Raw genomic sequence first — 17,676 nt, forward strand, 5'->3', positions numbered from 1 at the left:
AGAAATTATGTTGGTTAAATAAAACTAAAAATTTTAAAGTTGAATGAAGGAGATAGTATCTTATTCATGTTCTAGGGTAATGATCATAAATACCCTAAGAAGCCCTTTTGTTTTTAACATTCATATGTGACCTTTTATACCATTTTAGTTTAAACCATGAAAATGAGGAGGACGATGTAGACTTATATAATCCAGTATGGCAGCCACTAGCTACATGTGACTGTTGAGAACTTGAAATGAAACTATTCTAAACTGAGATGTTATAAGTATAAAATACACCTTATATGAAATATCTCATTAGCAATTTAAAAATACTGTGTCCTGAAGTGATAATATTTTAGATATATTGAGCTAAATAAGGTAAATTATTAAATTAATTCATCTACTCTTTTTACTTTTTTATAGGGCTATCTAACAAGTTTAAAATTACATGGGTGGCCCACATTTCTATAATGGACATTGTTTTCTTAGAATGTTTTCCATCAGGGATCAGTCAATGTATTTTGTTGTTTGGAGTAGTTCTCTCATATCGGTTGTTTATCTAATATGTTGTAGATCAAAATGATTATAGGGGAAGCTGGATGGTTGCTGCCCCCCACCCCACCTGTACCACCCCAGTGGAGGATAGCTAGGAGGAGGGTATTTGCCTAGCATGCTTGGGGCCCTGGAATCCTCCCCAGAACTGTAGGGAAAAAAAAAAAAAAAAAAAACACAGGCTGGGTATGGTGGGATAGATCTGTAATCCCAGCTACTTGGGAAGCAAAAGCAGGAGGATTGAAACTTTGAGGCCAGCTTCAGTGAAGCCCTATCTCAAAATAAAAGATACAAAAGGCTGGGGATATAGCCCATAGTAGAGCACTCCTGGGCTAAATCCCCAGTGCCACAGAAAGCAAACCAAAACAAAACAAGCAAAAAGAAACCCAAAATAATCTGTCATAAATGCATATAGTCATTAAATGCAAATTTCTTTTCTTTTTAAAAATTTATTTTTATTGTAAACAAATAGGATACATCTTGTTTCTCTGTACGTGAGGTAGAGTCATACCATTTGTGTAATATACATTTACATAGGGTAATGATGTTTGATTCATTCTGTTATTTTTTCCTTCCACCCCACCCCTCCCGCCCCTCTTTTCCCTCTATACAGTCCTTCCTTCCTCCATTCATGCCCCCCTCCCACACCCCAATATGTGTCATCATCTGCTTATCAGCGAGATCATTCGTCCTTTGGTTTTTGAGATTGGCTTATCTCACTTAGCATGATATACTCCAATTTCATCCATTTGCCTGCAAATGCCATAATTTTATTATTTTTTATGGCTGAGTAATATTCCATTGTGTATATATATATATATATATACCACAGTTTCTTTATCCATTCATCAATTGAAGGTTGGTTCCACAATCTGGCTATTGTGAATTGAGCAGCTATGAACATTGATGTGGCTGCATCACTGTTATATGCTGATTTTAAGTCTTTTGGGTATAGCTATGCCAAGGAATGGGATAGCTGGGTCAAATGGTGGTTCCACTCCAAGTTTTCTAAGGAATCTCCACATTGCTTTCCAGAGAGGTTGCACTAATTTGCAGCCCCACCAGCAATGTATGAGTGTACCTTTTTCCCCACATCCCCGCCAACACATGTTGTTGCTTGTATTCTTGATAATCGCCATTCTAATTGGGGTGAGATGGAATCTTAGGGTAGTTTTGATTTGCATTTCTCTTATTACTAGAGATGTTGAACGTTTTTTCATATATCTGTTGATTGCTTGTAGATCTTCTTCTGTGAAGTGTCTGTTCATACCCTTAGCCCATTTGTTGATTGGATTATTTGCATTCTTGGTGTAGAGTTTTTTGAGTTCTTTATAGGTTCTGGAGATTAGTGCTCTATCTGAAGTATGATTGGCAAAGATTTTCTCCCACTCCGTAGGCTCTCTCTACACATTGCTGAGAGTTTCCTTTGCTGAGAGAAAGCTTTTTAGTTTGAATCTATCCCAGTTATTGATTCTTGCTTTTATTTCTTGTGCTTTGAGAGTCCTGTTAAGAAAGTCTGGTCCTAAGCTGACATGTTGAAGATTTGGACCTGCTTTTTCTTCTATAAGATGCAGGATCTCTGGTCTGATTCCAAGGTCCTTGATCCATTTTGAGTTGAGTTTTGTGCAGGGTGAGAGATAGGGGTTTAGTTTCATTCTGTTGCTTATGGATTTCCAGTTTTCCCAGCACCATTGTTGAAGAGGCTATCTTTTCTCCATTGCATATTTTTGGCCCCTTTGTCTAGTATGAGAAAATTGTATTTATTTGGGTTTGTGTCCATGTCCTCTATTCTGTACCAATGATCTACCTGTCTATTTTGGTACCAATACCATGCCGTTTTTGTTACTATTGCTTTGTAGTATAGTTGAATGTCTGGTATTGCGATACCCCCTGCTTCACTCTTACTGCTAAGGATTGCTTTAGCTATTCTGGGTTTCTTATTCTTCCAGATGAATTTCATGATTGCTTGCTCTATTTCTGTAAGGTACGTCATTGGGATTTTAATTGGAATTGCATTGAACTGTATGGTACTTTTGGAAGTATGACCATTTTGACAATATTAATTCTGCCTATCCAAGAACATGGAAGATCTTATCATCTTCTAAGGTTTTCTTGAATTTCTTTCTTTAGTGTTCTGTAGTTCCCATTGTAGAGGTCTTTCACCTCTTTTGTGAGATTGATTCCCAAGTATTTTATTTTTTTCGATGCTATTGTGAATGGGGTAGTTTTCCTAACTCCTCTTTCTGAAGATTCATCACTTATGTATAAAAATGCATTAGATTTATGAGCATTGATCTTATATCCTGCTGCTTTACTGAATTCACTATGAGTTCTAAAAGTTTTCTGGTGGAGTTTTCTGGTTCCTCTAAATATATAATCATGTCAACAGTAAATAGGGATAGTTTGAGTTCTTCTTTTCCTATTCGTATCCCTTTAATTTCTTTGGTCCGTCTAAATGCTCTGGCTAGAGTTTCAAGGACAATGATGAATAGAAGTGGTGAAAGAGGGCATCCCTGCCTTGTTCCAGTTTTTAGGGAGAATGTTTTCAGTTTCTCACCATTTAGAATGATATTGGCCATGGGCTTACAATATATGGCCTTTACAATGTTAAGGAATGTTCCCACTATCCCTATTTTTTCTAGTGTTTTGAGCATGAAGGGGTGCTGTATTTTATCAAATGCCTTTTTCTGCATCTATTGAAATAATCATGTGATTCTTGACTTTAAGTCTGTTGATATGGTGAATTACATTTATTGATTTCTGGATGTTGAACCAACCTTGCATCCCTGGGATAAAACCCACTTGATCATGGTGCACTATCTTTTTAATATATTTTTGTACGTGATTTGCTAAAATTTTGTTGAGAATTTTTGTGTCAATGTTCATTAAGAATATTGGTCTGGGGCTGGGGAGATAGCTCAGTTGGTAAAGTGCTTGCCTTGCAAGCCCAAGGCCCTGGGTTCAATCCCTAGCACCGCAAGAAAAAAAAAAAAAAAAAAAAGAATATTGGTCTGAAATTTCCTTTCCTTGGTGTGTCTCTGTCTGGTTTAGGTATCAGGGTAATATTGGCTTCATAGAATGAGTTTGGGAGGGTTCCCTCCTCTTTTGTTTCATGGAATACTTTGAGGAGTATTGGAATGAGCTCTTCTTTAAAGGTTTTGTAGAACTCGGCTGAGAACCCATCTGGTTCCGGACTTTTCTTTGTTGGTAGGTTTTTGATGACTTCTATTTCATTACTTGAAATTGATCTATTTAAATTGGGTATGTTCTCCTGGTTCAGTTTAGGTAATTCATATGCCTCTGGAAACCTTTTGATGTCTTCAAGATTTTCTATTTTGTTGGAGTATAGATTTTCAAAATTGCTTCTAATTATATTTTGTATTTCACTTGTGTCTGTCATGATATTTCCTTGTTCATTCTGAATTTTAGTAATTTGATTTTTCTCTTTCTTCTCTTTGTTAGTGTGACTAAGGGTTTATCAATTTTGTTTATTTTTTCAAAGAACCAAGTATTTATTTTGTTAATTTTTCAATTGTTTCTTTTGTTTCAATTTCATTGATTTCAACTCGATTTTAACTATTTCCTGTCTTCTACTACTTTTGGTGTTGCTGTGTTCTTCTTTTTCTAGGGCTTTGAACAGTAGTCTTAGGTGGTTTATTTGTTGATTTTTTTCTCTTTTTAATGAATGTGCTCCATGAAATAAATTTTCCTCTAAGTACTGCTTTCATAGTGTCCCAGAGATTTTGATATGATGTATCTTTGTTCTCATTTACATCTAAGAATTTTTTTTATTTCCCCCCTGATATCTTCTCTTATCCATTCATCATTCAATAGCATATTATTTCATCTCCAGGTGTTGGAGTAGTTTCTGTTTTTTATTCTGTCATTTATTTCTAATTTCAATCCATTATGATCTGATAGAATACAAAGTAGTATCTTTCTTGTATTTGCTAACAGTAGCTTTGTGGCATAAAATATGGTCTATTTTAGAGAAGGATCCATGTGCTGCTGAGAAGAAAGTGTATTCTCTCTTTGTTGGATGGTATATTCTATAAATGTCCATTAAGTGTAAATTATTGAATGTGTTATTAAGATCTATGGTTTCTTTGTTCAATTTTGTTTGGAAGATCTGTCCAGTGGTGAGAGAGGTGTGTTAAAGTCACCTAGTATTATTGTGTTGTGATCTATTTGATTTCTGGAATTGAGAAGGATTTGTTTGACGGATACGGGTGAGCCACTGTTTGAGACATAGATATTTGTGATTGTTATGTCTTGCTGATTTATGCTTCCCTTAAGCAGTATGAAATGTCCTTCTTTATCCCTTCTGACTAACTTTGGCTTGAAGAACACATTATATGATATGAGGATGGATACTCCGGCTTTTTTGCTGAGTCCATGTGCATGGTATGTTTTTTCCCATCCTTTCACCTTTAGTCTATGGGTATCTCTTTCTATGAGTTGAGTCTCTTGCAGGTAGCATATTGTTGGGCCTTTCTTTTTAATCCAGTATACCAGTCTATGTCTTTTGATTGATGAGTTCAGGCCATTAACATTCAGGGATATTATTGAAATATGATTTGTATTCCCGGTTATTTGACTCAGTTTTGTTTTTTGACACAACTTGGTTTCTCCTTTATTTTGCTATTCCCTTAGGATAGTTCCTCCCTTTGCTGATTTACATCGTTGTATTTCATCTCTTCCTCATGGAATATTTTGCTGAGAATGTTCTGTAGTGCCAGCTTTCTTTTTGTAAATTCTTTTAGCTTTTGTTTATCATGGAATGATTTTATTTCATCGTCAAATCTGAAGGTATGTTTTGCTGTGTATAAGATTCTTGGTTGGCATCCATTTTCTTTCAGAGCTTGAATAATGTTGTTCCAGGCCCTTCTAGCTTTTAGGGTCTGGGTTGAAAAATCTGCTGATATCCGTACTGGTTTCCCCCTGAATGTAATTTGATTCTTTTTTCTTACAGCCTTTAAAATTGTGTCTTTATTTTGTATGTTAGGTATTTTCATTATAATGTGCCCTGGTGTGGGTCTGTTGTAATTTTGTATATTTGGAGACCTATAAACCTCCTGTACTTGTTTTTCCATTTCATTCTTCAGATTGGGAAATTTTCTGATATTATTTCATTGAATAGATTTTTCATTCATTTGGTTTGTTTCTCTGAGCTTTCCTCAATCCCAATAATTCTTAAATTTGGCCTTTTCATGATATTCCGTAATTCTTGTAGATTCTGTTCATGATTTCTTACCATCTTCTCTGTTTGGTCAACTGTGCTTTCAAGATTAAATATTTTGTCTTCAATGTCTGAGGTTCTGTCTTCCAGGTGTTCTATTCTATTGGTTATGCTTTCTATGGAGTTTTTAATTTGGTTTATTGTTTCCTTCATTTCAAGGATTTCTGTTTCTTTTTTTCAGTATCTCCTACTCTTTATTGAAATGATCTTTTGCTTCCCGCATTTGTTCTTTTAACTGTTGATTGTTGCGATCATTCAAAGCCTGCATTTGCTGTTTCATCTCATCGTTTGCTTCTCTGATCATTTTCATTATGTACATTCTGAACTCCCTTTCTGACATTTCTTCTGCCATGCTGTAATTGGATTTTATTGATGTAGCCTCTTGGTTTGTTTGGGACATTTTCTTCCCTTGTTTTTCATATTGGTCAGTATTTACCCCTCTAGTGGTGAAACTCTGATATTGCAGATTTCCCCTATTGACTTATAGTGTCTCTGTAGAATTTCAATAACTCACCTCCTAGCCTTCAGTAGCCTGAAGTCTTGGAGGAACTTGATAATGCAGTGCTCCACAAGGAAGCTGCCCCTCTAGAGGTGGTTGCCTTCAGGTGGGGTATATTCCCTGCTAGTGAGCAGAGGCACCTCCACTTGTTGACTGATGGTCAATCAAAAGGGGGAGTAGACTGTGGCCTGGGGCATGGCTAGTCTGGGCCTGTGTCTCTGGCTTACCGCCCTTATGGGAAAGCCTCGCCCAGTGGGGAAGACTCACCCGATGGGGAAGTCTCGCTGGGCTGCTCCCCTCCAAGAAGTTTCCTTCGGTCCAGAACTACCACCTGGGCTGGGCAGCCCTCCACTGCGACGTTCCCTGTGGTCAGAACTACCTCCTGGTCCTGGGACCCTTGCTCTGCTCCGAAGCCTCTCGCTGAGTGGCCCCTCCTCTACAATGCTCCCGGTTGTCTGGGTTTACAGCTCCAGTGGGGGAGTCTCACTGGGCAACTCTACTCCATGAAGTTCCCTGTGTTACAGGACTACTGCCCCATCTGGCGACTCTGAGCTGGTCCTGAGTCTTTCAATACCTCCTCTTCTTGAATCCAGAGTCCTGGAGTGACATGAAATGCAGTCCCCCTCTAGTCCGCCATCTTGAAAAACCCACAAATTTATTTTCAATCAATTAGTTTTTATGAAAAATTTAGTACAGATTTATATTCAAAAAGTAAAAAGCATTAAAAAGAGTATGCACAGAAAAGCATCTCTTCACTCTCTTCCTTAGAATTATGTTCCCTGGTGCCTCTTTTAGCTTGATTGAATACAAAGAAGAGTGTGGTACAGAGCAGGGGTCACCAAACTTTTATAGAGTCAGATAGCATATAATGTTGGCTTTGTGAGTCATTCTGTCTCTGTAACAGCTACATTGTTCACCATTGTAGTGGAAAAGCAGCCATTGACAACATGTAAAGAAATGGACATGCTTGTTGTAATAAAATTTTATTTACAAGCACAGATATAATGCTGGATTCAGCTCATGGGCAGTCATTTGCCAACCTAAGGACAGAAGAGTGCAATTCAATATAAATTAAAATATTGAAAACTTTGGAATTGTCTCTGCGTTTATTCTTGCTCCTCCATGCCAGGCATCACAACCTTTTGAAATTTTATTTTTAACATGTTTATTGGAAAAAAATTGAATTGTGTATAATTTTATTTTTATTGCATATAATTTAAAGTATACAGCATGACATTTTGATAAATGTGTAACAGAGAAATGGTTAGAATTGTCAAGCAAATTAACATATTGACATATCATCTCACCCATTTTTTTTGGTAGTAACACCTCAATGTACTCTCTGAGCAATTATTCTGTATACCATACAATATTAATAATCGTATTTCTCACATTTTAATTAGATTTTGAACTTACTCATTCTATATAAATGCAGCTTTGCATCCTTTGACCTAATTTTCCATTTCCTTTCTTGCTAATAATTTTTTTTTCAATGAAGCTTGACCATATCATTCTCTTGCCTAAAACTCTTTGCCTTCTCATCAGCCACAGAATTAAGTACAAAGTGTGTGAAGGACTATGAGGCCCATGTTCATCTGCAGCCTTGTCTCCTTCTCTCTCTTTAGCCAAACTGGACATTTCTCAAGTACCTGAGCACATAGCAGTTCTTCCCTCTTCCCATCCCTTTTAACTAATTATCTCTTTCTCATTACTTCAGGTGTCAAATACCACATCTCAGTTTCAGTTAAAGCAACCTGCTGTTCATCCTTACCTTACTGTGTGATGTTTGTAGTTTGAAATTAAAAGCCAAGTGTATTAAAATGGTAGTTTTCTTGGTGGCCTATTATGAGCACAAGTGGGGCTTAGATTGTTTCCATTTGAAAGGTAACAGTCCCTTCAGTCTTTAGTTCCTTGTCCCCTCTTAGCAAAGCAGGATTGTGCATGCTGTAGGTGATAACAGGTAAACAAAACAGCATCTCTCTCCTCAGGAAGACTACAGTACTGTAGTAGAGATGGACAGGCAGCCTGTACTCTCATGCTAATCAGAATGTGACTTTGATAGAAGTTACAACATATGTTATGAAGATGGAAAAGAAGGAAAATTCACATAAAATGTGTAATTCTTTACAAACCTGAATGTCATCATTATCTCAGTGTCTATAGATTAAAATGGTAGTCTAAAATGTTTTTGGAAATTGAATTATATATAAAGTCTTTAAACACACTTCAGTCACAGCTTTTGTACTTAGCTGACTCATCTTTCAGAAAGCACCAATGTAGCCACCTGGTCAAATAACACATGGTGTACCGATGTCACAGAGGCTGATCTGCTGTTTGGTTTCAGGAAGTATGGGGTATAAATTCTTGTTGAGGCTGGAAGAGTATTGAAGACAACACCAAAAGATTTAGATAAAGAAATACTTTCATTTGCACTTCTGCTTTGTTTTTCTATATGAATTTTGTTTGTAAAGTGCAGGTGCTTGTGGTCATATGGGAGAGGAGCTTTGATTTCTGCACTACTGCCTGTGGATAGCAATCCTGCCCTGAACTCACCAGAATCCGGGGAGTTGCCTCTTTGGGGAAGGCACCCACACTCCCCTTTAGCTCCCAGGTTTGAACTCCTGTGTCTTCATTTCCAAGGTTCTCTCCCCATGGGTTTCAGTGAAGTCAGCCTCCTCCATGGGGTGGCTTAGACTCACCTCTGGGGAGGTGACAAATGTTCACTTCCTGTTATATTCATAATATGTTTGACACTCACAGGAGTCAATCTGTAACCAAAAAAATCTAAGTTTAAGTGTTTAACTGCCAATCAACCTTGAAGTTCAAGTATTTTATTCAAGTTTAAGTTTTCTCTTCTTCTAAATGAGTTCCATATTACATTTTCTGGATGGCACATTTTTAGTGAGTACAATTGAAGTCTGAGATGTAGTTTGATTATTAAAAATTATTTTATTTTAAGTTCAAAGACTTTTAAGTGGGAGAGTCTCCTGACCTGAAGTGTATTTCAATTTGTTTGCTCTGGCTGCTGCAGGGGAAAAGGATTATAGGGAGGAGTTGGCTGCCAAAGAAGAGTCACAAAACTATGATGGTTTGGACTAGTCTGTTTTAATGAAGGAGACAGGAGGTCTTGGATAAATTTTTTAAAAATGAAATCTATAAAACAGGCTAAATTGTATGTTGAGGGAAAGAAGAAATCAAGTATAACTTAGTTTTTGATCTGAGCCCAAGTAAAGTATGATGTCATTTGCTGAGCCTGGCGAACATGGCGGGAAACAGGTCTGGGCAACCAGAAAGTCAGATGTTGAATCATGGCTGTGCACTTCAGAGAGGTCTGTATGTGCCCTGGTAGAGTGGGGGAGCAGTGAGCTCCACTGAGTTCTAGAGCCAGGGAGTGGTCAGGGCAGGAAAAGTGGAGTTGAGATCAGTTACATAAACTGCCATGGATTCATGTTTCATGCTTTTTAATTATAGCACATTACGGATATTTTTTTGAGTAGAAATCATTCCAGAAATTCTAAAGTCTTTTTTATTCTTTTCAGAAATATTTCCAAGAGATTTGAACTTAAAAGACAAATTCATAAAGCACTTCACAGGTAAGCATACAAATTATCAGTGATTCAGTTAAATAAAAAAATTATATGCAGTTCCTCAGGAGACTGAGGTAGGAGGATTGCAAGTTTGAGGCCAGCCTCTGCAACTTAGTGAGACCCTGTTTCAAAAGATAAAAGGGGCTGAGGATGTAACTCAGTGGTAGACCACCCCTGGCTTCAACCTCCAGCACTGCAAACTAAATAAAAATTTAAGAAGATTGTATGCAAAGTACTATGTTAGGTACTGGGGATTTGAAGATAAATGTCTAGAAGAGGCTCATAGTCCAGCTGGTGACATGGAAAAATGCTCTTAACTTATGTGAACAATAACATAAACCAGATTTTAATAATAGAAGTATAAACAATGTTTTAGGGACACACAGGAAATGAATAATTTAACCAAGAACCACCAAGGAAGACTTTTAGTGAGCATATATAAGTGGGACTTTAAAAGATGAATTAAGTTTTCCCAGGGTGATAGATAAACATTCTGATCGGTAGGAATTCATTGAGCAAGGCATGAAGGTTTGTAGTGTAGTTTCAGGAAGGACAGGCAGATGGTATGAATGGACTGTGGGCGAATTTAGGTATGGATGCATTTGGCCAAAGGACAAATATGTAACTGGAAAGGTAGGTTGGAAGCATTGTGAACAATCTTATGTTGCATGTTGAGGACAGCAGACTGTGTTCCCAATGGGGAGCAATAGAAGTTTCTTGAACAGGGGAGAGACAGACTTGCATATGCCACATCTTTTTAATTTTATTAATTCATTAATGTGTGGTGCTAGGTGAACCTAGAACACATTATCACTGAGCTACATCCCCAACCCTTCCAAAAAAAAATTTTTTAAAAATTTTGACATAGAGTCTTGCTAATAATTCATGAGGCTGGTTTCAAACTTGTGTTCATCCTGCCTCAGCTTCCCGGGTCACTGAGATTACAGATGTGCCCAGCAATATGCCACACCTTAAGCACAGATTAAATGCTCTGTCTACACTGCCATCTTCCTATCAACTTTGTGAATCATTTTCATCTCATCCTATGCCCCAAGTTCTGGAAAATCACTTAACTTATTACCAACAGCCTGTCCTTATTATTGCTATTGGCTTTCTGTTCCTAATCATCTCAACTACCTTTTATTGTTTTATAGCTCAGACCTATCATGTGGGAAAAATGTAGTTTTCCCACTCAATCAAATCTGAGGGCCATATTTATTAATTAGTTTAATATGATGGTCATGAGGATCAAGTGGAGATCCACCTGCAGCATGAGTGAGCGTAAGGATATTCAGTGTCCTGACTGTGGACTCTTCATAAAATGCAGACTTCTGGTGGAAGTATGAAAGTTTTGATGAAGTTTACCGGAAATTCATATGAACAGGTGGGGGAAGTCTCAAGGTCCTGCCCAATTTATAGTAGTCCTTGACGCTAAAATTAAAGACACATGTCATTTTAATTTTTTTAAATGGAATAAATGTCTCTGCACATAAACATTAATTCCTATTAAATAAAAAATTGAAGAACAAAAAGTAAAAACCAAGGATATTGATTTTATGTTCTCCACAACCACTTAATTTGTTCCCTACAAATTTCTTTCCTCTATCTGGTGCTTTTACCTTCCAGTTATTCTAGAGGGTTCTACTGAAAGCAAAGGTTCCATTATGTGAGATGTTAAGAATGCGGAATGAATTTATATTGTTTTTCAGGGATCACAACTCTTTACCTCCCACAGAGTTTGGGTGAGGGGAAGAGGGAAAGAACTCTTGAGCAAGTTCTTTTAAGGACAGGCAAGATGTAAACTACAGTTATATTATTTTGATCCATAAAGTACTAGCAATTTGTTTGGGAAACATGCCTCTGTTTATAATAAGCATTCTTTTCCTGTCCTCTAGGGCCAGTCACATTTTCAGCTGAATGTAGCAAACATTTCCATAGACTGTATCACAATACCAGGGATTGCTCAGTGCCAGCCTGTAAGTCACTTGGACAGTTTTTTTTAAAACCTATCCAGCAATAAATGCATGTAATTTTAAGCTTTAACCGTCTTTGGGTGGGACATAATAGACTAAACATTGCAGGAGATGCTATTTATAACACTGCCAGTACTTAAGGTTTGTGTGCGCTGTTGAAACTATAAGAACAAAATCACATTCTAGCTGGGAATATATCCAAATCTGAAAATAGCAGATTTCCTTAAAGACCAAGTGTTTGTTAGGATTGAAACCTTTTATCATTATTCAAATTCCTTGGCATAAATAAAGTGCTCTCTCACATAAATGAAAAAAAAAAAAGTAAGATGGCTAGGGAGTGTAAGTCAAAATTTCCTCCTAAGTTATTTTAAAGTAAATATTTTTGATATCATGTCATTAGTACAAAGGGTGCTGAAGTTTTCTGAGTAATGATGTGTGGTAAAGTTTGCTCTAATGAATTCTTTTGGATACTTAAATTACTGAAGTTAATGATTCCAAACATAGTACTAAAACGTTATCATTTAAATTGTCAAAAGTATGATTATGTGTGGTAACTGAGTTGGCTGTTTTTAAATTCCTTTCCAAGCCTAAACTTTCCTTTAAAGAAAACAAATTTTAAGTATTTTGTTTCTTATTAACTAGATTGCTCATCTTGAGGAACATTTAATTTTACTTAGGTTGTCAAGTCAGATTTGTTGTAATTTTTCCATAAACAACTTACATCTAATGGCTCAGTGAAACAAAGCACATTGGATTCAAGGCAAAAATCCCTAAATGATAGTGCAGTGTGGGGCAGAAAGTTCAGGCATTGGGACCAAACTGCTTCCCAGCTATAGGAGAAGTAACACTTTGAGGATCTTTTCTCTAAAGTTAAGAGTCATACTTTTCTAATGTGTTACTGGGGGACTTAATGGGGGGAAAAAATCCATATTCAGCACTTGATATATTAAGTGCTATTTAAGTTATACCTATTGTTATGTGGATTAGTGACAATAATTAACATGATTTTCCCCACATTTATAGTAACTATATACCTAATTTACCTTCTACTGTTTCTCTTAGATTACAAAAGATGTGCCAGGTTGCTTACAAGATTGGCAGTGAGTCCACTCTGCTCACAGACCTAGAAAACCTACCCTGGGAGTATGTATTTTTTTATTTTTCTTATGCTGTTTAATACTCATTTTTGGTTTTTGTTTTTCTTGGTGATTCTGTGGATCAAACCCAGGGCCTTCCACATTCTAAGCATGTAATCAATTTCCACTAAGTTACATCACCAATCCTAACAGTCTAACCAAATTTTGAACAATGTAAGAATCCAGGAAGCTGGTCTAATCCCCACCTAGTGAGCTTAATCTGGATTTTTCACTGTGCTTTAACTTGATTGAAATACACTGTTTTATCAACTAATTTTAAAATGTCCACAGTATTGACTGCATTAAATAAGATGAATAACTTTTTTGGCAATTTTACCTGCCATGACTGTTTTAAAACTTGTTCAACAGGTTTGGGTGTTATTTTATTGTTATGTGGAAACATTATGCATATAGATATTAGACGAGCAGAACTACTTACAGGTCTATCTTTTCATAACTGGTTAAAAGATATAATAAAAATAAAAGTTGGTGTTAAAATGTTGGCTTACATAGTGTGAGTACAAACAGGGAGAAGATATTGGAAAAGAAAATCAGCAAGCAAAAGATTAAGGATATAATGAACATTTAATGATTATCTGCTTTAGATTACTATTTGATACCCTAGGAGCCCTATGGGAATAGAATAATTGTTCAATCATAAAAAAAATTCATGTAAATTTTAACACTTATTTACAAAAACATAAATCTATGCAAAATACTGAAAGACATTCATTTCTTTGCAAATATTTTTTCTCATTAGTTCAAGTGTGGTATTAAGTCAACATATTTTGGTTAGCATTTTCAGTACCAAGGACAAATCCCTTTATAAACTGGTTCCTCTGTTAAGATGGTGAATGGAAATCATGAAGTACATGTAGCTCTAGAAGTTTCTGTGAATATCTTATACTGGTCAGTGAAACTCAATATGTACCAAGTAATTTCACAGGGATTCACTTAACACATCTCACAAGTTTGCTGTGACAATTACTGAAACAATTCTGACCTCAATTTCTGAACAATGATATCATATGTTGTAAGCATCGCTCTAATGAATTCTTTTGGATACTTAAATTACAGAAGTTATTATTGCAAACATAATGTTTAAGTACTATAATTTAAAATGCCCAATTTATTAGTACGTGTGGTAACTCACAAGATGATTCTTTGTTGTTGTTGTTGTTATTCTTATTTTTAAAACTACCATTACAAATTAATACTAATTAGCAGTATTGATTCTGAATGTTTACAGTTAAAAAAATGAGCTAGATCATTTCAATATTCAGTGGTAAGATGCTTCAGTTAATTACTCTCAACCTGTCTCAAAGCTTTTGAATAATACAAAAGAGAAATAAATCAAGAAAATTCATTGGGCTGTTGACTTACATCAAGGCATATTTATCTCTTTCTTGGTTTTTAATATATTTTATGTAAATGAGTAAATTTATATGAAGTCCTTAAATCAACATAATATGGAAAAGTTACTTGAAACAAATATTGTATTATAATTTAAAATATGAAGCTAGAGATATAGCTCAGTGGTAGGGCACATGCTTAGCATACTTGAGGCTATGGGCTCAATTCCCAGCACCACCAAAAAAATGAAAATAAAAATACAATATTCCACATAAATCTGCATTCTCGTGGGACTGAAGTTAAAGAAGGCAGTGTTGATAAGTATGATTCATTGTAGAGTTTAGAGATTTAGTAATTCCTTCTATAATTATCTTTTTATTTTTGAAAAGATGTTACTTTAGTTATTTCACAAGGTATTATAATCATGATATTTCAGATAAATAAATTTTAGGAATTTTTGAATTAGGTGATATCAAGTTCATTTTGGGGAGTATGTCTAGATATCATAAAACTTTAATAGGGAAATCATTTTATGTCTCTAATAGAACCTCTCCTTCTCCACAAACACATTTGTCTGTGTATGTATGTATTTGTCTTAGGATTAGATTGTAAATTAAGAGTCCAAAGATTATTTAAGCAAAATAATATGTAACTATTAAAAGTATAAATTTTATGTGTGTTAAAAGTGGGTCATTATTATTTTTCTTTTTCTCCCACAGGCATTTCTTAAGGATCCAAATCAAATTTGAAGAAAATGTGCCTGGAATCATACTAAATATAAAAAGAGATGAAATTTCTAGTTTTGCGAGTGTTAACCTGAGTAAAATAAGGGACCCTCAGAAATAGCAGATTACCTGTGTGCTACTATAGAATGGAATCTTTCTTAGTTTATCTTTTCGTATATAGTAATTTATAGTTTTTTAAAAACAGAGTTTAAATCACATATTGCAAATAAAATATTAAAATTTATGCTATTCTACTTTATTTTTGCTAAGAATATTATTTTCTTATATAATTAACATTCCATATTAAACATTGAATATGTAAATTATGTCCAAGAGTGTCAGTGAGCAATAATGCATTTTGTATATGATTTTTAATATTTGTCAACATGTAGAGTCCACTTTTATAATTTTTATTTAATAATATTTAAGTGCATTTATTAAGAATTTATTGTGTTTATTTACATTAATTTGAAATGTGAATTTTATTAAAACTGAAATATAAAAAATTTGTGCTTTTTTATGAAAGATATTCAAAACTTGATTACTGTACATGTATATGTACATAAATATGTATTTTCTGAACTAATAAACAGGACACTGAGACAATCTTTGTCTTTTGAAGTTAGATTATATGGTATTACTGTTTTATAAATAGAAAGAAATCTAATTGTCCTGGACTGGAGAGAGGTATGGGAGGGTGGAAGAAAACTGGGTACTCTGTTCAGAATGCAACAAAATACCCTGACACATTCATTTAATTTCATTTAAACACAACAATTTTAAAAATCAGAAACCTACAGAAAAACAGTTAAAAATCCATCCTTCTAAAGAATAGACAAAGCATGAGTTCTTATAAGTTCAGAGGTCACACAAACATTGGCTTTTGCCACTTTCCAGCTGTTGGTGTGGATGTCATGAAGACATGTATGTGTCTGTTCTCTCTGGAAGTCATCACTTCTGCTTTTCAGCACCATTGGTCTCTCTGTCACTCAACCTGTGGTGTGTATTTTTATGTAACATTTATACTCCTTTGTTCATCAGGAAAGCAGACTCAGAAATGCCCTTTGGATTCACCATTATTATGAAACTACATTCTCAATTTTCATTTTTATTTGGCCTATGGACAGAGATTTACAAATAATTATCATTAAGAAACGTGTGTGTTTGTGTGTGTGTGTATGAGAGAGAGAGAGAGAGAAAGGGAGAGAGAGAGAGAGAGAGAGAGAGAGAGATCCTGCAATGATGCTATGTGATGAAGAATGAAACAAATACTATAATACTATGTTTTCAGTTAGTTGCATTTACCAAAGTAGTTTTATTTTTTTTACTACATTTGGAGAACATGAAGTAGCTTTTACATATAACTACTTAGAGAACTGAGAACTCTTTTTATTAAAGTGAAGAGACTATTGAACAACAACAATAAAAACTTAAGTGAGAGGTATTTGGAAGAGACAGAAAATAGCCTCAGTGGGCTTTATGATTAGTATGGTTTCAATAATGTCAATTATTTCAGATGCAATTCTATGAAATCAGATTTTCAACATTCTCAGAGATGACTAATGTGCACCATAAATTTATTCTATATATATTTAAATCCACTCAAATTGATTAAAAATATTTTCAGTTAATGGGATGTTTATTTTACTACATGACACTCATTACTTAGTAAAGTAACATCCACACATCAGAGAAATATCATCTAAGCAGCAGAACAGGAGGTTAACAAAGTTTTCCCCCAGGGTATTTAGGGCTAGGTGAACTAAGTGGGTTATTCTGAACTAGACAACTAAGGGATTTAGGCAGACAATAGTTAAACTCTGAGTAGTCTATAATTATCTAACCTTCCACTTCAGTTTCTATTTTACATCTTTTGCTTTGAAAAGAAAGGTATGATTACTACAGCTAACCCTTGATAGTTTCTGAAAAAGAGGAAGTGTGCTTTAATTTCTGAAAGGTGGGCAATGTATGTGTCTTATCACTTTCTATATGTTATGATTGATTGGAAAATCTAAACCTATATATAGTAATCTCCTCCCACATTTCCTTGAATAATTTGCTTCTTATTATTTATCAGTCTTTGCATTAATGATATCTGTTCATTTCTTAAATGAATAAATAAGGTATACAAGAGAAGAGACTGCTTTCTGAAGGATTTCTAGAGCCTAAAACAGTGCCAGGCTCATAGCAGATACTTTGTGTAATAAAAGAATAAATATCTAATACTCTAATGAATGAGATTAAAGAATACAGTGTAACTCATCATAAAAAAACAATGACTTATGAAACACTATTGAGCAATTGTTAATTCATCAAGACTCTTTTATGTTTTATGTAAGAATATTGCCTTTATCCAAGATTATAAGATTGTCAGCTTCATTTCTAGCCTTGTAAATACTTTAACTTATACAACTCATAGATACAAATACGTTGTGTTTAAACTGCTAGAACCACTTAACCTTGGAAGTGAAAATGTAAATGCTTGTAAGTCAGGTGACTGACAGGAATGATCGGAGTGGGCCATAGAGACAGTACTCACAGTCTGAAGGTGGGGGAAGGTTTTTAGCTTTGGCTTCTGCTGCCATGTTAGAATGCAGACTTACTTTGGATTTCTCTAGGAAAGCTGGAGT

The 17,676-nt window shown here is 35.1% G+C and overlaps 1 protein-coding gene across 1 annotated transcript in view; it reads left to right on the forward strand.

Moving 5' to 3' along the window:
* Alkal1 (ALK and LTK ligand 1) overlaps positions 1–15,382 on the forward strand; it is a 40,450-nt gene extending 25,068 nt beyond the window's left edge. The window contains exons 2-5 of the mRNA XM_047527290.1: positions 9,812–9,865; positions 11,755–11,835; positions 12,895–12,975; positions 15,041–15,382. Coding sequence (XP_047383246.1) covers positions 9,812–9,865; positions 11,755–11,835; positions 12,895–12,959 — 200 coding nt within the window. The 3' untranslated portion in view covers positions 12,960–12,975; positions 15,041–15,382. The remainder of the gene's footprint in view (positions 1–9,811; positions 9,866–11,754; positions 11,836–12,894; positions 12,976–15,040) is intronic.
* Positions 15,383–17,676: the final 2,294 nt, after the last annotated feature.

Source organism: Sciurus carolinensis, chromosome 1 (genome assembly GCF_902686445.1).
Source record: "Sciurus carolinensis chromosome 1, mSciCar1.2, whole genome shotgun sequence".
In the NCBI taxonomy this organism is placed as follows: Eukaryota; Metazoa; Chordata; class Mammalia; order Rodentia; family Sciuridae; genus Sciurus; species Sciurus carolinensis.